The 25748-nt window shown below is 43.0% G+C and overlaps 1 protein-coding gene across 1 annotated transcript; it reads left to right on the top strand.

Annotated features, from left to right (window-relative positions):
* Window positions 1–9: 9 nt before the first annotated feature.
* Window positions 10–23775, top strand: LOC117701583 (kalirin-like; the record flags this gene model as incomplete). The annotated part of the gene is made up of 9 exons (XM_034493179.2): window positions 10–43; window positions 605–776; window positions 4024–4145; window positions 4777–4908; window positions 6412–6576; window positions 7944–8022; window positions 10213–10413; window positions 15259–15397; window positions 16777–23775. Coding segments are annotated over 9 exons (1590 nt in total), but the record flags the coding sequence as incomplete, so codon positions are not given.
* Window positions 23776–25748: the final 1973 nt, after the last annotated feature.

The raw sequence follows: 25748 nt of genomic DNA, 5'->3' as shown, positions 1-25748 counted from the left end.
GTGTTTCTTTTTCAGATCTTGAACCCAAATTTCATCCAGGAAGGTGAGTTTTTAAGGGGATAGAATTGAGAATGTGGGGACTGGCTAAATAAATGACATTATATCTAGCTTTAAGGTGGGGACTTAAGCAATGGTGATATGCTTCTGTATTTATGAAGAAGGAGAGATCAATAAGATAAACTAGTAAGTGCAAAGGGTATAGCATGTGCGGTGTTGTAAGGGGTTTGGCTTTGATTAAGTAAATTAAACAATACATTTGTATAAATCTCAAGACTGTATTGTGAAACGTCCCCAAATACCACCTCTACATTATGCACCGGAGCTTCTCCCTCTCTTTTGCTTTTGTTTCTAATGTTGCTGTTAAATAAAGGGACACAAAGGTGGGCATGGTGGTGTATGCCTTTAATCTCAGCACCGAGAGACAGGCAGATCTTTCTGGGTTTGAGGCCAGCCTGATCTACATAGTGAGTTTCTCACAGATCAAACAATGCTAGGGGGAGGGTCGTTTGAACCCTGATGCTCCATCTCTGAGAATAGCACAATGTCTAAAATGGCTGTTGTTTGTTTTGAGAAGTTACACGAGTGTGTATCAATTCAATTGCAGTGGCTCCGGAATTCCTTGTGCCCTTAGTAGATGTGACCTGCTTGCTTGGAGACACGGTGCTACTACAGTGCAAAGCCTGTGGGCGGCCAAAGCCCAACATCACCTGGAAGGGTCCAGATCAGAACATCCTAGACACTGACAACAGTTCAGCCACATACACCATCTCCTCCTGGTAAGGGGATCATCCAGTGTCTGGGCCCATAGCACCCAGAGGCTGGACTGGGGTGAAATTCTTTATAGATTACTAGTTACCCCAAAAGATCTGTTTTAGTGTTTATTCCAGATTATACACTTGGCCTTGATTAGGAGACAGACTTCGTTAAAAGCATGGTGGATTAGCCCCCTCCCTCCCCCCACACCAGAGCACCCTGTATTCAAGTCTCAAGCACAGCCTCAGCTGCCCACTCTGTAGCTGGCCTCTCAGCCTGGCTCTGGACTGTGCCAGCATACATTGAGTGTGCTGCCCAGCACCAGACAGACAGACATGAGGCTTATAGGAACCATCTAGAAACACTCTGTGCAGGGCCTACAGAAAACAGATAAAAGCACTATCCTTTAAATAACAAGCCAAGCCTGAACTATAAATATAAAATGTTTCTGTGGTCCTGCCTTATAGGCACACTGTTAGATGATGTGTCCAAGGATCCCCAGGGAGATCTGTCACAAGTACTGAATGCTAACTGAACACCGGGGAATGCTTGATGCCCATCAGGACGCTTGAGATAAAGATGGCGATGTGATTCGTTCCTTACCTAAGAGCTGTTTTATGAGGGGGATGATGGTGCATATTCCAGACTGTGCAGTGGGATATCAAGCCACAAGGTGCATCTACACTAAAGGCTGCTTGGTTGACTGCCTGCCAACCATTCTGCTAACTTGTCCCCCCATGAATTCTGAGCATCACTGAGTGTGGCTGCTTACAGCAGACAAGCAGTACCAAGTTCTAATGGCTCACCAGACACTTAGACAAATGCCTGGAATAGAGCACATTTCCATTGGCTTAAATTGTATTTTCGAGTGTATGTATCTGTGGGTGTGTCTGTGGGTGTGTCTGTGTCTATCAGGCTGTGTTTGTGATTGTTTCTGTTTGTGTATTTGTCTGTGTTTGTAAGTGTCGGTGTGTGTGTATGTGTTTGTGTCTGTGAGTCTGTGTGATTGTGTGTTTATGTGTGTAAGTATCTGTGAGTCTGTGTTTGTGATTGTTTTTGTGTCTCTGTGTGTGCATCTGTGAGTCTGTGTTTGTGATTGTGTTTCTGTTTGTATATGTATTTATATGTATGTATTTATGTGTCTGTGTTTGTGTGTGTTTGTGACTGTCTATGTGTCTATGTGTGTGAGTATGAGTCCATGTTTGTGATTGTTTTTGTGTCTGTGTTTGTGTGTGTCTGTGAGTCTGTTTGTGATTGTCTGTGTGTCTGTTTATGTATGTAAGTATTTGTGTGTGTGTGTGTGGTGGTGTGTTGTGTGTGTGTGTGTGTGTGTGTTGGGGACAGTATCTTCTTTGATGTTTCCAAAAGAGATGTCTGGGCAGGCCATAAAACTTCATGGATCTCAGCAGCTCAGTGTGAGAGTCATTGTTTGGCAAAGACCATGAAGATTTCAGAATATGTCATACCGCAGGGATGGTGTCTTAGTCACCTTTCTATTGATGTGAAAAGGCTCTATGACCAAGGGAACATAGAGAAGAAAACATTTAATTTGGAGCTCATGGTTCTAGAGAGTAGAAGACACATGACCATCATGGCAGGGGCATGGCAGCAGGCAAGCAGGCATGACTCCAAGCACTAGCTGAGATCACAAGCAGGAGGGAGAGAGAGAGAGAGAGACTGGGTCTGGCATGAGCTTTTGAGACCTCAAAACCCAAGGTCATGGTCATATCTCCTAATCCTTTCTAAACAGTTCTACCTACTGGGCACCAAACATTCAAATATTTGAGGCTATGGGAGCCATTCTCATTCAAATTGCCACAAAGGAAGCGGTTGACTTCCGTGTAATTTAAGCCTTTCAGAGATGTGCCTTCTGTGAAGTGCTTCTGAAAGTCCTTCTGGGGCAAGCAAGAAAGTTACCATTTAATTACAGGAATTTACCCTTTCTTTGTTCAATGTGTATGTGTGTGTGTGTATGTGTGTGTGTGTGGTATATGTGTGTATGTATATATGGCATGTGTATATATGTGTGTGGTATGTGTGTGTAGTATGCATGTGTATAGCATGTCTGTATGTGTGATGTGTGTATGTGTATGTGGTGTGTGTATGTGTGTGTGTGGTATGTGTGTACATATGGCAGGGTATGGAGGCCAGAGGTTCACTCCAAGTGTCTTCATCGGCTGCTCTCTTCCTGGTTTTTTGAGACATCATCTCTCATGAAACCTGGAGCTTGCTGTTTCAGCTAGACTAGCTGGCCAGCGAGCCTCTGGATCTGCCTGCTCCCTGACCTACCCAGTTCTGGGGTCACAGGCACAAGCCACAGCCAAATTGTTACTAACTCAGATTCTCAGGCTTGTCCAGCAAGCACTTAACCTACCGAGTCATCTCCGCAGACACCTACTTAATGATTTTAAGGGTCCCTTAGGTAAGGTCTGAAATACTTAAGCATATTCCTTATTGATTATGTTTTATCATTTGTTACTGACTTAAGGGACTGATGTTATTTCAGCATAAGAATTATTTGTATGATGTACTTAAAAACCGGTAGGTTACAGGATTTTATTATTTCTAATTCATACATCATTTCATTCCTATTCTACTCCTTATTTACACAAATTTGGGCAATGAGCATAGTGAGGAAAAAAAATAACCTCCCCACACTGAGGGCCCCAAAGGGGATAGAAGCCCCACAGGAAGACCAACAGGATCAACGAATCTGGACCCTCAGGGACTCTCAGAGTCTGAACCACTAACTAAAGATTATATATACATGGGCTGGACCTAGGCCTCCCCATGCATATGTAGTAAATGTGTAGCTCCACGTCTTCATGTGGGTTCCCCAACAACAGGAGTACCCTTAAACCTGTTGCCTGTGGGTGTAATACGTTCTCCTAACTGGGCTGCTTTATCTGGCCTCATGGGAAAGGATGCGCCTAGCTCTGCAGAGACTTGATGTGCCAGGGTTGGGGGATACCCAGAGGGGACCTCAACCCTCTCAGAGGAGAAGGGGAGTGGGTGAGAGGGTAGGATTGGGGGGGGGGCACCAGAAGGGAGAGCAACGATTGGGATGCAAAGGGAAATAAATAAATAAATGAATGAATCCCCCACTTAAGGAAATGGATGCAAGGTGTTCACCCAAGTTGTAGAGGTAGGCTGAGCTGGAGGAGGCATGCACCCTCAGCTCCGCATACCAGGAACCAAGCCTCTGACATTTTACACATCCCTCAACTTTATCCCTGTGGGAGTCTGAAGAAGATCCATTTAATGTCCTAGTGATTCTGGGGAAAGCACCCTCAAGATCTGCAACCTGATGCCCCAAGACAGTGGGATTTATACCTGCATAGCAACAAATGACCACGGAACTGCATCCACGTCTGCTACAGTTAAGGTGCAAGGTATGCTGTAATCTCTCTCTCTCTCTCTCTCTCTCTCTCTCTCTCTCTCTCTCTCTTTCTCTCTCTGAGCATTTCTTAACTGTAACAAAACACAACAATGAAACTTAGCATCTTAACCACTTTTAAGTGTAGAGTTTAATGCACTGAGGACACACCCATTGGTTTGTGGCCACCACCATCCATCCACATAACTCTTTTATTATCTGTTTCTATTAAACAATAACTACAAATTCCTCCCTCCCCACTGCCCTGGCTGTCTCCTATTCTGCCTTTCCTATTCTGGCCTCAAAGACTTTATATACTGATCATTTTAAGTGAACATGACCAGAACACAGGACACCCTGAGACTCAGAAGAAAGGGTCTAGGGCAGCACCGCAGACCAATGAGAAGACACTTAACCCTGCTAACCTCCTCCAACATGGTTCCTGACCATGTTTAATTGAGGGAGGTTGTCAGACAGCATGTCCCATCTCCTAGGCCTCCCTTGGGCTTAGAGAAAGATGTGCTTTGTGGACAAGGTTATGGTCCAGATTTAAGACATTCTTGGTATCTTTCCTGTACACCATGCTATTAGGGCATGCAACTCTCAGCTCTGAGAAGTCGCACCCGCCCTGCTGTCTGTCTCCACAGGTGTACCCGCAGCCCCCAACCGCCCAATCGCACAGGAGAGGAGCTGCACCTCTGTCATCCTCCGCTGGCTACCCCCAGCCAGCACTGGGAACTGCACTATTTCCGGGTACACAGTGGAGTACCGCGAGGAAGGTGTGTTGCTCTGCTCTTCTATATCTACCTCCTCTTAGGAGGTCTTCAGAGTCGAGAACCTCAGGCTTCAAATATCTTCCCATTCACTGGTATCAGCCTGGCTAGGGCACCCTGGGAGTTTAGCACAGAAGCCTGGGGCCAGGCTGTATTTGCCCACGGTTCCCAAACGGAAACCTCTCTGGTGCCGTCCAGGCACAGCCACTAGGTGGCAGTGTGTCTTCATTGCTTTGTCCTGCTTATCCAGCTCAATCACACAGATGGGGCTACTGAGCCCATGTTACAGATGGGAAGCTAAAGCCTAAAGAGTAAAGAAACAGGCTGTTAATAAGAGGCGAGCTCCCACTAGACCCAGCTCTGTAGTTGGCTAATCTATCTTTTCTCCTAGACCAGAAAGCACGGCAGGATGAGCGGAGCTCTACCCCTCCTTCTCCAGATATACTCTACAACGTGTATACACACATATACCTTTAACTGTGGGGAAAGAAAGATAGTTTAAGCCAGGTGTGGTGGCGCACACTTTTAATCCTGGCACTCAGGAGGCATTGGCAGGAGGGTCTCTTTGAGTTCGAAGCCAGCCTGCTCTACATAAGTCAGCTGGAGCCAGCTACATAGTGAGACTCTGTAATAGTAATAATAATAATAATAATAATAAAATAATAATAACACACAGCTCCAAACCACATTATGAATAACCCAACTGAACCTAAAGCACCTGCTTGCTCCCCAAGACTGTTTGTTTTACTTTTCTTTCTATTCTAGCGTTATTTTAATTCTTTTTTCTTAAGGAGGAAGTGTGCAGTTATAAAACTATATTTCAGCCTTTTTCTAAAGCTGTCTGCAGCAGGCTATGCAGGGCCAGCCCAGGTGTGATTGCTGAGCCAAAAAGAAAAAAAAAGAAAAAAAAGAAAAAGAAAAAAAGAAAGCTGTTTCACTATTTCTGTGTTAAGTTCATAGTTCATCCCAGAAACGTAAGTTCTCATGGGCACACTGTTTAGTGTTTCTGAGGCGCCTACTTCTTCATCTGTCAGGCAAGATTAGTGCTCTGGTCATCACTGGGCTCTATGAACTTTAGCTGAAGTTAAAGGGGAGAATTGTGCCGTGCCCTGGAGTGTTTCCACATGTAATATGCCCCATGTGTGTTAATTTTTGTTTCAATTTCCAAAGGCATGTTTCCTCTCATTTTGTTCCTGACTTGTATTTTCTTCCGGCCTAATCACACTTCTGGCCACAGTTTCCCATGTGTAACCAATCAGTGCTAACTCCTCACCTTGCTCGTTTGAGATAGATTAGAACCAACTTCTTGCACCAGCTGTCATTTAGCCTGTTACTCAGGAAAACAGGGCCAAAATCCCCCACAACTGGTCTGGAGGCTTTCAGAGCCCGTGACCACGCTGTTCATTTCCCTGTCTTTGTTTGCTGAAGACCTTTGAAACAATGCCTTTGACTCTGACTCTCTCCATTTTCTAGGCCTTTGAAACAATGTTTCTGACTCTGTCTCTCTAGGTTCCCAGGTCTGGCAGCAGTCAGTAGCTTCGACCTTGGACACTTACCTGGTCATTGAAGACCTTAGTCCTGGGTGCCCTTACCAGTTCAGGGTCAGCGCCAGCAACCCCTGGGGAATCAGCCTTCCCAGTGAGCCCTCGGAGTTCGTGCGCCTTCCAGAGTACGGTGAGTCCCAGCAGACCCAGTCCCAGCAGACCGAGGACAGCTAGCCAATGGAAGCAAGGCGGTGGGCCACTGTAACTCCCATGGGGAGGTGTCTTGGGACCATGTGGCAGCTTCCATCAGACCACCTTTAACAGATCAGATGGAGTGTCTCAGGAGGTATCTCAGAGCCAACATTAGACCTACTACCCTTGCTGATCATATGCCTTTTGGGGTTCCTCAGGGGAGCCTCAAAGGATATACAGGAGACCTTTGTTACAGTGTGCTTTCTGGTTCTGGACCTCCTCTTAGATCTCTTGTGGAGTTCAAAGCCTGTTTTCCCCTGGGTGCCTCTGGCAGGCATGTGTTTTCCACTGTGTCAGGGACTGCTGGGCTCAACAACTTAAAACACCAAGAGGAAAGGAGGCCACTTCCAATGAAACCTTGACATTTGCCCCACCCTTCCAGAATCTGCTTTTCAACATGGATCTACATAAAATAGAAATTGGCTAAGACATATGTGTAACTAACTAAATGTGAATACATTACCAGTGTGGTTCTCACTTTGCCCACCTTGCTCACTGACCCACCTTCTCTGCCCATTTTGGTCCCAGAGACATTTTAAAAGAAGAAACTTGTTACTTCTGAGACCTGATCCCCAGCAGACACCCCAGCAGGGGTGTGTGTGTGTGTGTGTGTGTAACAAGGATTAACACGCCGTACAAGGTCAGAATCACCCAGGAGAACCAGTCCTGGGTAAAGTTCAATCAGGTCATATAGAGCAGCGGTTCTCAACCTGTGGGTCTTGAGCAGATACTCTGCATATCAGATATTCACATTACAATTCATAGCAACATGACAATTGTGAAGTAGCTATGAAATAATGGTATGGTCGGGGTCACCACAGCCTGAGGATCTGTATTAAAGGGTCAAAGCATTAGGAAGGCTGAGAACTATAGGAAAAGCCTGCAGAAGGACAAGGACAGTGATGTCAGGCAGAGAAGTCTCTAGAACACTTCGCCCACACTGCTTCCCTCTTTTCCCCCACGGCCTTCAGCTCACTCATCCTCTCTGCTGCCCATACCCCGAATTTTCACTGATTTTTCTAGTCCTCCCAGGGTTCCTCTTTCCGCCTTCCTATGTTTCTCTGACTTTTTGTGAAGCTATATTTCTGATCCTGTCCCACGATCTCCCTCTGTTTGAGGGAACGATCGGCTGCTTGACCCTGCCATATCCACCCCCGTTGGACATTTTTAAAATAACAGTCCAGAGAATCACAGCCTTTCACCACTGGGTGGCCGTGAAAGAGTATTTAGTCATAAGAACTTCCCTGAGGTTATTATGCTGAAATATCTTCGTAATGTCACATGTGGATTCTCTCTCTCTCAAAGATGCAGCTGCTGACGGTGCCACCATTTCTTGGAAGGAAAATTTTGATTCTGCTTACACGGAACTGAACGAGATTGGCAGGTAAGGATACCATCCATCTCACAACAGGAGAATGACTGGCTTGGTTTGTTGGTGTTTCTTTCGATTTTTGTCTCTTTTGGTTGGAAAACAGCTAGGGCATTCCTGGGAATGTTCTTCCATTTTTTTCTTTACTGGAGTTGGAAGCTTGCCTTGTTGTAAGAAAAACTTAGCTTTTTCTTTGTTTCATTTTGGTTTGGTTTGGTTTGGTTTGGTTTGGTTTGGTTTGGTTTGGTTTTGAGACAGGGGCCCTGGCTATCCTGGAACTCACTCTGTAGACCAGAATGGCCTTGAACTCAGACATCTGCCTGCCTCTGCCTTCCCAGTGCTGGGATGAAAGGCATGTGACACCAGGCCAGGTGTAATATAAGATTTTTAAACCTCAAAATTTTCCCAGAAGTGTAATTTTAGTTACATGTCTCTAATTTTGATCTATGATATTTTCATTATCATTGTATCTGTGTATTTTTCGACTATGGCTTATTTCTTGAACCAATTATAATGAGTTATAAGTACTATAAAATGCTTTGATATATGTAAGATTTAAGTTATATTTTGTTACTCACTTCTAATTTCATTGCACTGTAATCAAAGAACTTGCTCAAACTTGCTCTGTGGGTAAAGCATGGCAAAATTTTATAAAGATGTTTTTGTATTTGAGATTAGTAGATAAGAACACTGGCTACTCTTCCACAGGACCTGAATTCAATCCTAGCACCTACATGGTGGTTCACAACCAAGGGTTCTCTCTTCTAGCCTCTGGGAGCATTGTACACACATGGTGCACAGACATGCATGTAGGCAAAATAGCCATACACATAAAATTTTTTAAAAGGGAATTTTTTTAAAGTTTCATATATTCATTTTACTTTCTTTTTTTAAAATTAATTTATTTTATGTGTATGAATTTTGACTGTGTATGTCTGTGCACCACATGCATGCCTGGTCCCTGTAGAGGCCAGAAGAGGTTGTTGGATCCCCTGAAATTGTAGGTATGGATGGTTGTGAGCCACCATGCGGGTGCTGGGAACTGAACCCCAGTCTTCTGCAGGAACAAGGGCTCTTAACCACTAAGCCATCTCTCCAGCCCATCGTTCTCTGTGCAGAAGTATATTCTGTCTAGAAAAGAAAACAAACCCATACTTGATGCTCCAAATAGCACAGAAATATCTTGGCTAAAAACTTGTTTTAGTTTACCTTTGAGGTTTGAAAGAGCCTAGGATGATGAGAAAGTAGAGATGGCTTTTTAAATAATAATAATATCATAATTGAAAGTACAGAAGGAAAGATTTCATTTCATTATGTATTCATATGTGTGTATGTGTATTATGTTGTGGGGGGAGCAGTGCACACATGCCACATCCCATGTGTGGACGGCACATGTGTAGAGGTCAGGGACAAATTTGTGGAGTCAATACTCTCATGCTTTTATGTGAGTTTCAGGCACCGGGCTTAGGCTGTCAGGTCTATGTCTTCAGATAGCAGGTGCCTTTATGCCCTGAGCCAAATTACCAGTCCCAGGAGGAAATTTCTTTCTTTTTTTTTTCTAATTTATTTGTTTTTATTTTATGAGCACGGTTAAGTGCTGCACAGATGTATATGCACCACATATGTATCTGGCAAAGAAAAGGGCATAAGATACCTTGGAAGGTATAGAAAGTTGTGAGCAGCCTTGTGGATGCTGAGAATGAAGCCATCACTCCAGCCCCAGAAAGATTTCTAATATTGCTTGATCTCTCTTCTTCAAAATGCTTGGGACCAGAAGCGTTTCTGCACTAAGGATGTTAGGAACTATGTACATGTACACAAAGAGATGTCTTGAGTCTGGGACCCAAGTCTAAAAGTAGCCACCTGTATTTCATGCACTCCTTTGCCTGAAGGTGTCTAGTAATGTGGCAGTGTACCTGTACTTTGTCACTCACCGTGTGAAGTCAGCTGTAGAATTTTCCACAGTAATTCGATGTCTGCACACGAAGGGTGTCAGATTTTAGAGCATTTTGGATTTTGGATTTTTGGATTAGGAACACTCAACTTGTAAGATGTTACTGTCTCAGCGATGCACCTGGGCATGTGTGCACATGCACGTGCATGTGTGTACCTGTGGACACACACACACACACCCTAACATATTCTGGTAAATGATGCCCTGATGACTGATGAACCTTGGAAACCACCCCCTCCTTTGTCTCGCAGAGGCCGTTTCTCCATTGTAAAGAAATGCATTCACAAAGCAACCCGCAAAGATGTTGCTGTGAAATTTGTGAGCAAAAAAATGAAGAAGAAGGAGCAGGCTGCGCACGAGGCCGCCCTGCTCCAGCATCTGCAGCACCCTCAGTACATCACTCTCCATGACACCTACGAGTCCCCCACGTCCTACATCCTGATTTTGGAATTGTGAGTACAGACATAATATCTCTAGTGGGGTCCTCATCTGCCTGGGTTCTCCATTGCCTACAATTAATGGACAAGAGTCACATTTCATTCCGTGCCTTATGGTTTATAAAGTGTCCTATGGACCATGTTTTCTTTCAGCTCCAGCTTTATATTAATGTAGTTCTCACTCTACAGACTAGAGAAATCAAGAATGGAGAAGGTCTTTAAAGCAATCTCAATGAAAGCATGGGTGGAGAATCCATCCTTTTATTGGATCCATACAGTAGATCTTGAAACCATGTCTTCTCACTATGCTTTTCCTAGTTTTTCTAAGCTTCATTTCATGTTTCATATTTATGGGGTACAATGTTTCATTGAATGTATACATTGTGTAATCATCAAACCAGAATATTATCATGAGTTGTTTCTTTGTAACGAAAACACTTTGAAAAACAATTTCTCTTCTCAAGATATTGAAATATATTAACAGTTCATATTGTTAACTCTGGTTAACCATACTATAAACTAGATCACCAGAACTTATTTCTCTTCCCTAGCTGTAATCTGTATTTCTTACCCTTATTTTCATTTTCTTCCTATTATGTACTCTCAGGCTTGGCTCATTTAAGAAGACTTTCCTAGTGGTTGACTGATTGACAGCAGTGGTGTTGGAACAAGAGAAGTTTATCTATCAATCTATAGCCATAGCACCCCAATCTACTACCTAGAATTTTCCATCTAAGACATTTCTGGAATGGCAGATTATCTAGATATCAAATGTAGAAAGATATAGCCTTTTTCATTAATTCATTTGTTTATTTACTTTATATCCCAATCAAAACTTCTCCCTCCTCTCCTCCCCACACCCCCCCCCCCCAACCCTTGCTAGGGACCAACCTTGGCTTGGGAGAGGAATTCTGAGAGAAGGGGTGTCTGAGAGCTTCGAAAACAAACAACTCGAAGTTCATTGTGTATAGCTTTTTGATACCCGACCTAAGCTTCGGGAATGGGCTGCACTACCAGCCCTTGCCCAACTTCTCTTGAATCCATGGATAAAAAACACACATACACAATTGTTCATTTTTAACTTGCCTTCTTGGCACAATTGCTAGGTGCTACTTATCTCCTGTCTGGAAAAGCATGCCCTTATCAATACTCTTTTTGTTTTTTTGTTTTTCGAGACAGTGTTTCTCTGTGTAGCCCTGGCTGTCCTGGAACTCACGCTGTAGACCAGGCTGGCCTCGAACTCAGAAATCCACCTGCCTCAGCCTCCCAAGTGCTGGGATTAAAGGCGTGCGCCACCACCACCCGGCCCTTATCAATAATCTTAGCTCCAACCTCCCACCTGCCCCTACTTTAGTCGGTCAGATGAATCTAGTCACTACTAAACATCTCTGACAACCCCGCCTATAAGAGCGGCCACCACTCCTCCTGAGACATTGCCTGGCTCTTCGTCTCCCTGCTTGCCTCCAATGACATGGAAGTCCCTCCCGTCCCTTCTGACCAGCAATTGGCTCATGGCTTTCTCTACTGACAGATCAAGAACCAATTGGTGAACAGGACCTTAGCTTCAGAACCGCCCCTACAGAAATCAAATTGTGGGTTCAAGCTGTCAGCCTAGGTTCTGTTGAAATGGCTTTCCAGACTGCTGTGTGTGTGTGTGTGTGTGTGTGTGTGTGTTCTACTCTGTTCTAGACAGCATTTTCTTCCTTTCTAAAGAACTTTCTGGTTGCGAGAGCTCTCTCTGCTAGTAAACATTCTAAAAACTATCTGAATAGTTCATGGATTTTCTAACCAAAGTCAGAAAAGCTGCTATAAAAAAATTATTGGATCTTCTAACCAAGTCAGAAATCCTGTTAGAAAAAAAAAAATCTTGAATAGCTTTTTTCTCTCTCTCCAGAGATTTCAGACAGCTCAGCTCTTGAAAGAGAAAATTCTAAAGAACTGCTATCACATTCTGCTTAGCTCATCTCATGCAGACCAAAAGCCCATTTTTTAAATTTGTATATCAATTCAGTCATTTACATTAAGTTACCTTTTGGTTATCATATAAGACAGCATCCCTGTGACCCCAGACCTTTAATTCTTAGGAACCAGCAAGCATACATTTTTTTCTTAACGTTGCAAGAGAACTCAGAGATCTGCCTGCCTTTGTTAAACATAGATGATTAGCTAGCTGGGTGGGACCCTGTCCTGAAGTCACCATTTCTACCACACCAGGGCTTTGACTCGATGTGCCCCAGGCTGACCTTGGACTTAGGAACTGGCTTGCCTTTGTGTCTGTCTGTCTGACAAGCTGGCTCATTAATGCAGCTGCCTGTGTTCCTTTAGATTGTGAATCTAGTAATTCATATTGCATCCTTATATTTTTACATAGTTGAGAACTCATGTATTTAGAGCTCTTTTCCATAGCCTTAAGGGCTGTCCTGAAGGTCCCAGTGTTTACCATTTTGCTGAGACATAGCCACACCCTCGACTCCTGTGCTGTTTCTAATTATCATGGAGTCATTAATGTTAACAGGGAGGACATTCCTCAGAAGGAAAGAATTCTCCACTGTTACATTATTACACAAACAAGCCTTACACACACAGCAGCCATTGACACTCATAGAGGCTCACACCAGGGCCCTCTCCCAAGGGCAAGAACGATGTCACTCTGTCCCCACCAAGACCACACTGGGGTTGGCACCCCTCCCTTTTTCCCAGTGTAAGGAGGCATCCCATGGATACAACAGCCTGCCTTGGCATTTCAATTTGCAGTAGGACTAGGCACAGAAAGATACAGCTCTTATCCTTAGGGGCTGTAAGTGCAATAGTTAAGACCAAGAGATAAATGATGCTTTAAATATGGCATGGGAAATACCAGAGACCATACATGTCTTAGTCAGAGTTTCTATTCCTGTACAAACATCATGACCAAGAAGCAAGTTGGGGAGGAAAGGGTTTATTCAGCTTACACTTCCACATTGCTGTTCATCACCAAAGGAAGTCAGGACTGGAACTCAAGCAGGGCAGGAAGCAGGAGCTGATGCAGAGGCCATGGAGGGATGTTACTTACTGGCTTGCTTCCCCTGGCTTGCTCAGCTTGCTTCCTTATGGAACCCAAGACTACTAGCCCAGGGATGGCATCACTCACAATGGGCTCTCCCACCCTTGACCACTAGTTGAGAAAATACCTTACAGCTGGATCTCATGGAGGCATTTCCTCAAGGGAGGCTCCTTTCTCTGTGATAACTCCAGCTTGTATCAAGTTGACACAAAACCAGCCAGTACAATACATTACTCAGGGCTATGAGAGCATAGAACCGTGCTTTGTTTGTTGGATGTGATCTTCAGGGAAGCAAGGCCTGAGTGGAACCACGTGCTCAATCTTGCTCTGCCTGTAGTGGTCAATAGGGGTAACTGGTGCAACCCTCCTCTACCAGAAAATCGAGATTTCCATTCCCTCATCTCAGATGGATGCAGGCTGGAGAATAGCTCTAAGGAGGGTGGGGCGGTTGATCCTTTCTGGGCTTGGGACAGTGTTGCTGTAAATGTCCCCCTTATTTGTTCTAAGTATCTCCTGGAGCTCCATGTGATGAGCACAGCACCACTCCTTTCTGCTCTTGCCTCTCTTGCTTCATAACTAGAAGGTCAGAGGGAAGGAGGGAGCCTTCCAGGGACTCCATCCTTTTCACCTATCAATAAAATAGAAGGGTCCCATAGCAAGGAACAAATTAAAGGAGAAAACGAAGACTGCTATGCAAGACGGCCATGCAGGTTTCAGCTACAGTCGAAAGTTATTCCTATACTGGATCACGCTACTTGACATGGGCATTTCCTGAGATGTATCTCAAATGACCCACTTCATGTTAAAGGTTTGATCACTTCTTGTTACAAAAGGGCACAGGGAACCTAGAAATAGCTACTGTTTATTCAGCACTGTGTGTTACTTCTCTCTTTCTGTGATGAGACACCATGACCAAGGCAACATATAGAAGAAAGAGTTTATTAGGGGCTTACAGTTTCAGTGGGTGAGTCCATGACCATCATGGTGAGGAGCATGCAGGCAGGTGTGCATGGTTCTAGAGCTGTAGTTGAGAGCTTACAACTTGACTCACAAGCACAAAGCAGGAAACTAACTGGGAATGGTATGGGCTTTTGAAACCTTCAAAGCTTGCCTCAGTGCCGCACCTTTGCCAACAAGGCCACGCCTCCTAATTCTTCCCAAACAGTTCCAGCAACTGGGGACCAAGTTTTCAAACATATGAGTAGGTCTTATTTTGCCATTGATGTTGCTGTTGGCAGCCAGTTGCTATCCCCACCTTAAAAGATGGTACCTTTCAGGGAAGCCAAAGCACAGGGAGTTTAAGTGATTGCCTACAGCCACCAGTTGGTAAGAGGCAGAACCAGAATCCAAATCTGCATATGGCTGGCTCCACTTATCCCAGTTTCAGTCTTTAAAAGTTGGCAAACTGTCAGAAAGGTGAAGGAGTTAAGAAGAGATCAGATATGTCGAGCACAAAGCTTTCCACCTTCACACTTCTCCCATCTAAAAATGCTAGAAGTGAAAACACCTTTAACATGTATGAGGCTCACTATAGGCACCAGACTTTTCTTTTCCTTCAACCTAACCTCTTAAAGCCAGGTTAGACCTTAAAGCCAACAAAACAGTGTTCTGTAAGCAAAGCTATAAGAATTTCTCCTGTGGCATAATGCATTTTTAACTTGATTCATTCTAGTTCTGAATGTGGCACTTACTTTGGGCTCTAAAATACATGTGTGTTGAAACACTAAACTTTATTAATAAGAGACCTCATAGAGATTCTTAAGCAATATACATGGGTCATTTCTCTATTTATCCACCCCCCTCCCCCTTGCTTTCAGGATGGATGACGGCCGACTCTTGGACTACCTTATGAATCACGATGAGCTGATGGAAGAAAAGGTAGCTTTCTACATCCGAGACATCATGGAAGCTCTGCAGTACCTTCACAACTGCAGAGTTGCACATTTGGACATAAAGGTAATAAAAAATCAGTGCCTGGTGCAGTGAAATAGATGAGCTCAGCTCACCAGCCATTTCCTTAAGGAATACAAATGTGAATTTCTTTTTATTGTTGTTGTTTCATTTTGTTTTTATAAAGACAGAGTTTCTCTGTGTAGCCCTGGCTGTCCTGGAACTCACTCTGTAGACCAGGCTGTCATCGAACTCAGAGATCCGCCTGCCTCTGCCTCTCAAGTGCTGGGATTAAAGGCGTGTGCCACTGCTGCTCAGGAAAAGTTTGAAATTTCTTTTGTCTACTTACTGTGACATCATGTGACTATTAAACTAGAACTAGACTTTCACCCTACTTAAGTGCATTGTTCAGGAATGAAAAAAGAACACACCACAGAGATGGTGGCACCTGGGGTAAGAGAAGGCATGAAAGTTTTAACCAAGTAGTCTAACTTTATAGATATCACTTAATGTCCTGTTCTCCTTCATTCTGTAAAAGAAAGGAATTTATGAGGGCTGGAGAGGTGAGTCAGTGCTTTAGACACAAGTTCTTTTCCCAGCACCCACATTGTTGGGCTCACAGCCACCTGCAACTCCAACTGTAATGTATCCAGTGTTTTCTTATGGCCTCCAACACACCCACATGGAATACACTCATAAAGATACATACACATAAAAAAATAATTTTTTTCAAGAAAGGGTTTCTCTGTGTAGCCCTGGTTATGCTGGAACTCACCCTGTAGACCAAGCTGGCCTTGAACTCATAGATCCACCTGCTTCTGCTTCCCAAGTGCTGAGATTAAAGGCCCATGTTACCACCACCCAGAAATGCGCACACACACACACACACACACACAGTATGTGTATACACACATACACAGTTACTGAGAAGCTTCTTTTTTCTTAAAAAGCTATTTCTTTTCTTGATTCACTGCAAAAACAAAGGGTAGGTAAGAAGGTAAGCTCTTCTGGAATAGGTGTATGACTTAGTAGTAGAACACCTGCTTAGCATGCATAAGGTCCTGGGTTGGCTCTCTAACACTGGGGTGAGAAAGTACAGGCTGGGTGCAGCAGCTCTTACTCATAAGCCCAGCAGTCAGGAGACAAAGACAGGAGGATCTCTATACGTTCCAGGTCAGTCTGGTATAAATAGTAAGTTCCAGGCCAGCCAGGAGTATACAGTTAGTCCTGTACCCCTTCCCCGATGCTAACCAACTTATCTAAAGTGCCACGTAAGCCCAGAGTTTAGTGAGTTTGAAACCTCCCTTGCCTTTGCATAGGGAATATTCCACATGCACAAACTGAACCAAAGAATAATAGAACTGTGTTAGCTAACCGACTCCAGCTTGGGGTCAACAAAGATCTGATCTTGCCTTTCTTGTCCCTGCCTTCCTGGGTCCCTGTAGCCTGAGAACCTGCTTATTGACCTCCGGATCCCAGTACCTCGAGTGAAGCTTATCGACTTGGAAGATGCTGTCCAGATCTCAGGCCACTTCCACATCCACCATCTGCTGGGGAACCCTGAGTTTGCTGCCCCCGAAGTGATCCAAGGCATCCCTGTCTCACTGGGCACAGACATCTGGAGCATCGGGGTTCTGACATATGTCATGCTTAGTGGGGTCTCCCCCTTCTTAGATGAGAGCAAAGAGGAGACCTGTATCAACGTGTGTAGGGTGGACTTCAGCTTCCCCCATGAGTACTTCTGCGGTGTGAGCAACGCTGCCAGGGATTTTATCAACGTAATCTTACAGGAGGACTTCCGGAGGCGGCCCACGGCAGCCACATGCCTGCAGCATCCCTGGCTACAGCCCCACAATGGCAGCTACTCTAAGATCCCCTTAGACACCTCCCGTCTGGCCTGCTTCATAGAACGCCGCAAGCACCAGAATGATGTGCGTCCCATTCCCAATGTCAAGAGTTACATCGTCAACAGGGTGAACCAAGGGACCTAGCTATCCCATAACCCCCTGCGGTTTCACATAGAAGTGCAGTGTGAACCAAAGCAAGACTAAGCGTGTCTGTAAATAACTCTGTTCATCATTTCACTCCATGTGGTTCTCTGGACTGAGAGGTGGTCCTCTTAAACCTTGTCTGTGGTTGCGTGGGGTCTGAGCATCGTGAAAGTCACCTTAATCCCAGGAGCATTCCAGAAGGTCATGCTGAAGAAGTAAAGATACAGAGTTACAGAAAGTATTAAAAGAAAGGGCAAGGCTAACAAGATAGAACTTGGTATAAAAATGTTAATTGTACATTCCAAAATGAGCAGTTTAAGTGGGCAAGCAGTACACCCACTGAGCAGTATAGTAGGTTTCTGATTCCATTGAAAATTTAAGCAAAAAAAAAAAAAAAAAAAGTTCTATTTAACAGAGATGTCAGCTATTCTGCTTTCGATGGCTTAGATATAGTTTCTTAACAGGATACATATACACATACAATATAATAGATCTCATTCAGGTTTCAGAGTTTTATAATATAGAGTTCTATATGAAATCAATCATAAGTAACTTTGAGTGCTCCCGTTAAGACAGTAATTTATTTACCGAAGCATCGCATTATTTTGACTAAGCACAATTAGATGACAAGTTTTTTAGAGCATTTTATAAATCTTGTATAGAGATCTTTTATCAAAACCTGTGTATTAAGAGAAAGCAATGCGACCCTTTTGTGAGCTGTGAATGGGATATTTTTTCCTCCATTATGGGTTGTTTGAATAAGATAGGTTCTGTGTATCAAAGCTTCCCCTCTGAACTCACTGGCAGCTCAGAGTTCCTCCTGTGGGAAAGACTGCCAGGAAATAAATCCAAATCTAGTAAGAATGTGGAGGGGGTGGGGGGTGTTTTTATAGCCACCCTGGGCCTGCCATAGGTAAGTGAATATCACAAGTTCGGACAGAAGGGCACATGGAAACTTTTCCTACAGTTCCTGTGAACAGCGTAGCAGCTCTTTCTGATTTCATAGCTGTAGAATACAGTTTTCAGAAAGTTAGCTTGCTTTATTTATTTATCCTAACCCCTCATGAAGCTTCGGGGTGCTCACCAAAAGGAGGCAGCCATCAAAGCCTTTGAAAGGCTCATCCTAAGTCCTTCCTGAAGCCATGGAGCAAAGCCTGACCTATCACTTTAACACAGCATGGGGTTTTAACTGTGATAGCAATACCTATCACCACACAGCCACCAATGTCTCTGCACTAAAAGGACCAATTATATTCTGAGGCCAGTGCCGCTTTCTCCTTACAAGATTTTGCCCGGTGCCCTCCGGAGGGAAACCAAATTAACCAGGGCACTTCATGGTTTTTTTGTTTTGTTGGGTTTTTTTTTTTTTCTTCTTCTTCTTCTTCTTCTGTTGGAAGGGGGGAGTGGGGGAATGTTTGGTTTTTTGTTTTTGTTTTTTAATTATTTTCTGTTTGTACACGACTCACCCTTTGTTTCCTAGCGTGTGCTTTAAAAATTGCTTTGATGCAAATAATATTCTAAATATATATATATATATATATATATATATATATATATATATATAACTGAAATGTTTATGTAAATTGGGTTTCATGTCATCGTGTCACTCCTGCTAGTAGGAACTGAGAAAACTGAAATTATGTAACAGGAATCTGGGAAGGGAAAAACAGAACTGCAAAACTGTTTAAACCATTTAAAGGAGACATGATGGGAACTGTCTAATTTTAATGTATAAAACACTTATTCCCATGGTGGGAATATAGAATTAAAATACTCATCACACTCCCCCCATCAGTTTCAAAGTCAGATTACTCATCGTCCATCCTCCATCTCAATTCATCCAAGATTATAGGGAAATAAATCAGTAGAAAGTAAAAAGCAATAAGACTAGCACCTAGTATTTTGGGGGTTAACCAAATATGTGGAAACCGACTCTGACTGTAGTTTCTTTGTCTTCGGGTGGCCCTGGGTCAGCAGGCCTCACTCCCTCAGAGCTTACCTTCACATATTTTCATTTAAACCATGATGAATACACAAAGCATGCTTACTAAAAATTTTTTTAAAACAATAAACATGTCTTTATTAAGAAACGTAGCATTAAGGAGGAAAGCCTTGGGCCAGAGGGCTTATTGTAAGATAAAATGCAGGCTCTGAGGAATCCAAAGATCCGGAAAGTGACATGGCCAGGTCCGTTCTGTCCACTTGTCCACTATGGCTGTCTTGAAAGAAGGGCTTCCTGCGGAGTCACTTAGAATTGTTCTGACCGGTCAAGTTTCTGCTAGGGAGGGAACAGAGCCTAGGACAGTGGTGTTCAGACATGACAGAAGGGCCATATTGAAAAGATGTTGTATGTGGCAGAACTCTGTGGAGAGCCAAGTTTTCACAGCTGTGTTTGTGTCAGAGGTGGGATGGTCTAGACATGGGGCCACATGGAATTGCCCCAGGTACACAGGGAAGCCAGGAAAGGAAAGGGACGTGACTGTGTTAATGGCAGCTCAAGTACACCTGTAGAAGTAGTGGAAGCTTCGGGGGCTTACTGAGAGAAAGGGGGCATTCTTTGTGTAGTTTGGTGAGTGAAGTGAACAGGGAAGTCCCTGTCTACGAAGCACCTGGTCCCTCCATTAGGGGCCAAGATAGTCTTGGCTGGAGAATTCTCCCTAGCAAGATGGGAATTAGGAGAAACCCCATTGACAGGGCAAGGAAATATAGTTTGGAGTACAGTTGTGCTCAACGGTGGCTGGAGAAGAAGAACCCAGGACCACTCTTCTGTACCTGTTTTCACAGGGAGACTTAGAACTAAGAGAGAAGGGGGAGGAGGAGAGAATCTCCCACTCCTAATACCCTCCCAGTTGTTCTTGGGGAGAGTGAGCTGCCACTCTCCAAGTCGAAGATTTCTTGTTTGGGTTCTATTCACCATCTTGAGCTCCTTTGTTTTGTGTTAAAAGGGTGGGGGTACAGACAGATGGAAAAGATCAGGGCCAATCCAGTGTCCCTGATGACAGCTCTAATAATTTTTGCACCATTTACATTTGTTTGAAATTAAACAGATTACTACCCACTTATAACTGAATATGGTTAAAAACTGTTAGGACAAAGGGAAAAACAAACCCATCGTAATGTCGGATGTGTCCTTCAGGTGTCTCCCAGCCATCAGCAACCTGAGTGGGGGTAGAGGAGGCAGAGGGGAAAGCTGGCTTCAGCTTTGTGCCTCACAAAGCCTTTATCAATCATAGTGCCTTTCAGAGGGGAGGTGGAGAGTGAAGTTCAATTACATTTCGATTTGCTGATACTGCAGTCTGTTTTCCCTTAGGTTTAAGATATGTTTTAAATGAGAATATCTGAATGTAGAATGGGAACAGGCCTTTTTGGGTCTTCATCTCAGCTATTCCACACTCATTCTTTCTTCCAGGGAGTCTTTTGTTGTTTTCTGACCCAAATGTCCCCATTGATAAAATGGAATTTGGGGAGAAGAAGAGAGAACATTAATCTCTTAAGAATGTTGAGAAAAATATCCTTGTTGACACATCTATATGATATTTTGATTTTCTTCAAGTGCTACACACTGCCAGTGCTTAGAATTTTATTGACAGTAACTTTGAACATTCCAGTTTCCCTCAGTCTTATCTTTGGGTACCGTTTACAAACTCCTGAGGTTAACCTCTGTAAATTGCTTCTCATTTGGAAGGTCTGGGTCCTCCCCGTATACATGTTGTTTGTTCTTACCTTATAATTTCCACCCTTTAAGAGCTTGTCTACAGAAAAGGGTTTGGGAGAGCTGAGGAGGCCTTAAATGCCCATAAGCTGTTTTCTTCAGTATTTCTTAGGGTAGACATGAGAGTCTGATGCTTTCCAAGCCAGCCAGCCATTTCTTTCCCTTCCAAGCTTTATGTTGGGGTTGGGGGCGGACAAAGAAGAATCCAAATAGCTACTTTACTCATTGGAAGGGCAGATGTGAGAATCCAATACACTCCCTTGTCACAATTCATTTCTTTAGAGTCCCACAGGAATCTTCTAGAAAAGGCAAGTGATACCCACAGTGGGAAAGAGAATTAGATGTTAGAGAAAGAGAACTTTGGCTCTGTTCATCCAGAGTTGTCTTCTGTTGTCTCCAAACCTCTATGTCTATGGACTGACCACTCATCCTTCTTTCTTTTCTTGCCTATCTTGAAAAACATGGCAGGTTAGATTTTTGAGAAAATGATAGAGAAAATGCAATCTAAAGTAAATGGGGGTTATTTTTCTGTGTTAATAGAAACTCTCTCCTCTATACCTGATAGAGGGTAATCAATTGAACACAAAGGGTCTCTGTAGTAGACAGTGGGTTTTGAGGAACGTAGACCATATTCTGTCCTTGCCTGGGTAACGTTACACTGGAGTCTGGGTTAGGCAAACATATATAAGCTTTCAACAGATTTATTTATTTATTTATTTAAAAAAAAACACACCTCATGATTTTTTTGTTATTTGAAATCTAAAGACCTTTAGGGAAGGAATTATTAGACCGAGAATAGGCGAAAGGAAACGCTCACATAGATCCCACTGACAGAAAAGAGGATACTATGATAGTAATTATTTTCTGAAAATGGTAAGTCTCTCACTCTCATTCATCTTAAAGAGCTCAAAGGGGCTGAAATTTATCCATAGACAGACTTTTTAAAAATAGGAAATGTTTTTAATGAAAAATCCATATGGAAATTGAATACAGAAATATCATATGGCCATATTTGTTATGAAAGACATTTTTCTCTTATTTTTTTAAATATAAGTTGTTATGGGAGAAGAATACGGTCATTCCACTACAGTGCTTTAATCTTAAATGATATTAATTAAAAGGCTAAAATTAACACTCCTGGGCTACTGTCAAGAACTTCCAAATTGTGGTCAGATCTCGTTTTTTTTATCTGAATGACCAACCCAACAGTTCAATCAGATAACCTACTTCACAAGGGGGAAGAGCAAGGAAAAGTGCAGATAGCAAGTCTTAGGATTCCTGAATGTTAATTTAACCAAGTAAATCTGCCAGTGCAGGGATAGGAGCTGCAGCAATCCCCCACTTCCATCAAGAACTGAGTCCATGAAGACCGTTACTGTGACCTCAAAGACGGTGGCTATGAATCTCAAGTTAACAAAACTTCCGTCTTCTCTTACTAACTTAAGCCATATCTTTCACCTCTGTGTTTGATTTAAAAAAAAAAAAAAACAAAAAACAAAAAACAAAAACCCTGGTGCTTTTACTTCTGTTTCTGTTGAACTTCAGACTACTCTGTGGGAAAGTAAGTCAAACTAGAAGAGGGATAAATAGAAAGACTGTTGAAAACTAGACATACCCTTGTGAAAATGCTATTTATGCAAAGAACAGCGTCAATGGAGGGCAAACTGTTGGAAAATATGGATATATGTACATCTGTACATGTATATAGTGTATAATATGTATGTATATGTTATTGCTCATATGCAGAAATCTATCCATTTTCAGGCAGCCCAGGTGGGTCAGTTTTTCTACTGGAAAACCATTTAGGACCATTCAAAACCATTAGGGATAATACATGGAGAATTCTAGTCACATGGGAATTAATTTGCTGATTTCTGAAGTCCACATGGCCAAATGAACAAAGTATGAAACACATTGAGACTATAATTTATGTGATTCTGTTTACTCAAAAGTCTATATTTGAATTCTTTTGTGTGTGTGTGTGTTTGGATTTTTTGTTTGTTTGTTGAGACAGGGTCCCTCTATGTAGGCCTGGCTGTCCTGGGACTCACTCTGTAGACCAGGTTGGCCTTGAACTCACAGAGGTCTGCCTGCCTCTGCCTCCTGAGTGCTGGGATTAAAGGTATATGCCATTATGCCTGGATAATATTTGAAGTTTAATATCTGATTTTCAAATTGGGCCAACACTTCTTGGTTTTGAGTGATCCCTACCCCCAAAGCCTTTTGAGAATTTGTGGTGGGCTTCTCTGGCCATCCACATAAAAGGCCTTATCCATAAGTGGACAGGTTTCCCCATAGTGACCATTACACATATACATATAAGTACATATTTACATCAGACTTGTGACAATTGATTTAAAAATCACTCCACAGTATTGGTAAATAGCTCTATATTTTCAAGGTGCAGAAGAATTCCACAGCCTTAATTATTTCAGTGTCTTGCTGGTCTGCCTTAAGTGTATCTTCTGGGGTTTTTGGGTTTTGGTTGTCTTATTATTTTAACTTTCCCTGCAGTTGTTCATTTTGTATGCACATGATGTTGTTTTGTAAAGGTAGCTTGTAAATATTTTATTTGTAAGTCTGACAGTCTGACTCACTCATGCGTAATGTTGTAAAGTGCCGACCTGCTGTCTTGTTATTATTACTGCAGTAAACGTTATAAGTTGTGGATGAAACTTCAAAATGTACATTTCACATGTTATGCATTCCTATAAATATAATATACTGAAGATACTATTTTAGTCGCGTCCCCCCTTTAAAATGTTATAACATGTCTGTGTGTGTGTGTGTAGGTCTGAGGACAGTCTGCAGGAGCTGGTTCTCTCCTTCCACCATATGGGTCCAGTAGACTGAATGCAGGTCGCCAGACTTGGTGGCAAAGTCTTTTCACCCACTGAGCCACCACTTACTGGCAGTTGTCTTTTTTTCTAACTAAAACTTCTGCTCTTTCTCCCTCCACCCCTGGGGGAATTGTTGTCCTCTCTTTCCCCCCAAATATTTGAAAGCCTGGCAAGCTTTTAAAAAAAAATCACATCAGTGGACCAGCAAAATGGCTCATTGGATAACAGCGCTTGTTACTGTTGGATTCTAAGGATCCAAACGCACGGGGTGCACTCTCCCAGAAATACTCACAGAAGGGACTCGCTGCAATCGCATGGGGTTTATTGATGAATTGATAATAGCCGGTACTGGGGTTCTTTTGTATGAAGGCAAGAAGAACTCTGAGCCAAAATTGAGGGAAGCATTTATACCATATTCACAGGGCTCATAAAGGCAGTTATACAATTACTTCTTAAACATTAACCATAAAGGCCAAACTCTAACAGCAGTTCTCAGGCTCAGTTGTTAAGTAACTAACAAAGAAGGTCAGCTTAGGTAGCTGCTGTTTACCCAGGTTTTAATGTGCTAAAGGCTAATAAACTCCTATCTTGGGGTCTTTCTTCCTCTGGAATGTTTGTTGAGCCTCTGAAATGTGCTTCTCCTGGATGTGTCCCTGGGGGAAGTTAATGTTTGAGTTTAAAACCAAAATCAGAGTTTTTTTTTTTTAATTAATTCTAAGTTTCTACATTACCAAGTCTGAGGATTTGAGTGTGACCCACAGGCCTACATAATGAATGGACAGCATCAACTGCCATGGAATCTCACAGGTTTATGCACACAGGTTGGTGGGAGGCTTCTGTCAGTGTCTGCAGGTGACACACAGGTGGGAATGGAGCTGGTCTATAGTATCTAGTCAATGGACAGCACACCGAGATGACAGTCTGATTTGGCGATAAGAACAAGAGTATTTTAACATTTGAATTCTACTTAATCAAGGCTTTACTGAAGTTACTGGTAATGAGAAAAAACCCATCAAAACAATGAGTTTTACTGGACACGGTGGTGAATACTTTTAATTCAAGCACTCAGGAGGCAGAGGCAGATGGATCTCTGTGAATTCGAGGGCAGTCTGGGCCTTCACTATAGAGTGAAGTCTAGGTCATGCAGGTCTACACAGGGAAACCCTGTTTCAAACACAAAACAAACGCAAGAATATATGGGGTTTTCTACACTGGGAGTTTAACACAATCTCTTTAGAGAACACAAAGAGTATAAAATTAAATCTCCCAGTCTGTTTTGTTTGATAAGCAGCATTTCTTTTTGTTTGTTTGTTTTTTGAGACAGGGTTTCTCTGTGTAGTCCTGGCTGTCCTGGAACTCACTCTGTAGACCAGGCTGGTCTCGAACTCAGAAATCTGCCTGCCTCTGCCTCCCAAGTGCTGGGATTAAAGGCATGCGCCACCACCGCCCGGCTGCATTTCTTTAAAATGGGAAAATATAGTCTTAAGGGATTGCTGTTATTATTGTTGTTATTATTGACACAGGCTCACTAGATACCTAGGTCAACCTTGAACTTGGAATCCTCCTGCATCAATTCCTAAGTACCTAGGACTACAGGAGTTCACATAACCAGCTAAGAGATGTGTAAACCAAATATGCTTGGGTTTTCAAACTGCCCAACATTATCCTTCCAGATACCCGATACTGTCAGTTCATCCTCCCTAACTCGTCCCACCCTTCTTCATCCAGTACACTTCAAGTGGTCTAAAGGAAGTAAGCACGCGTTTCTTTGCCAGCCTCTGAGTGCACAATAACCTGCTTTATGTTTCTATGTGCAAATTACTGTGAAACTCTCCCACGCCAACAGCTGTGAAGTTAATACAAGAAGGTAGTCA

Source organism: Arvicanthis niloticus, unplaced genomic scaffold, assembly GCF_011762505.2.
Source record: "Arvicanthis niloticus isolate mArvNil1 unplaced genomic scaffold, mArvNil1.pat.X pat_scaffold_1388_arrow_ctg1, whole genome shotgun sequence".
In the NCBI taxonomy this organism is placed as follows: domain Eukaryota; kingdom Metazoa; phylum Chordata; class Mammalia; order Rodentia; family Muridae; genus Arvicanthis; species Arvicanthis niloticus.
The sequence above is the reverse complement of the archived record's forward strand: the minus strand, read 5'-3'. Positions and strand labels throughout refer to the sequence as shown.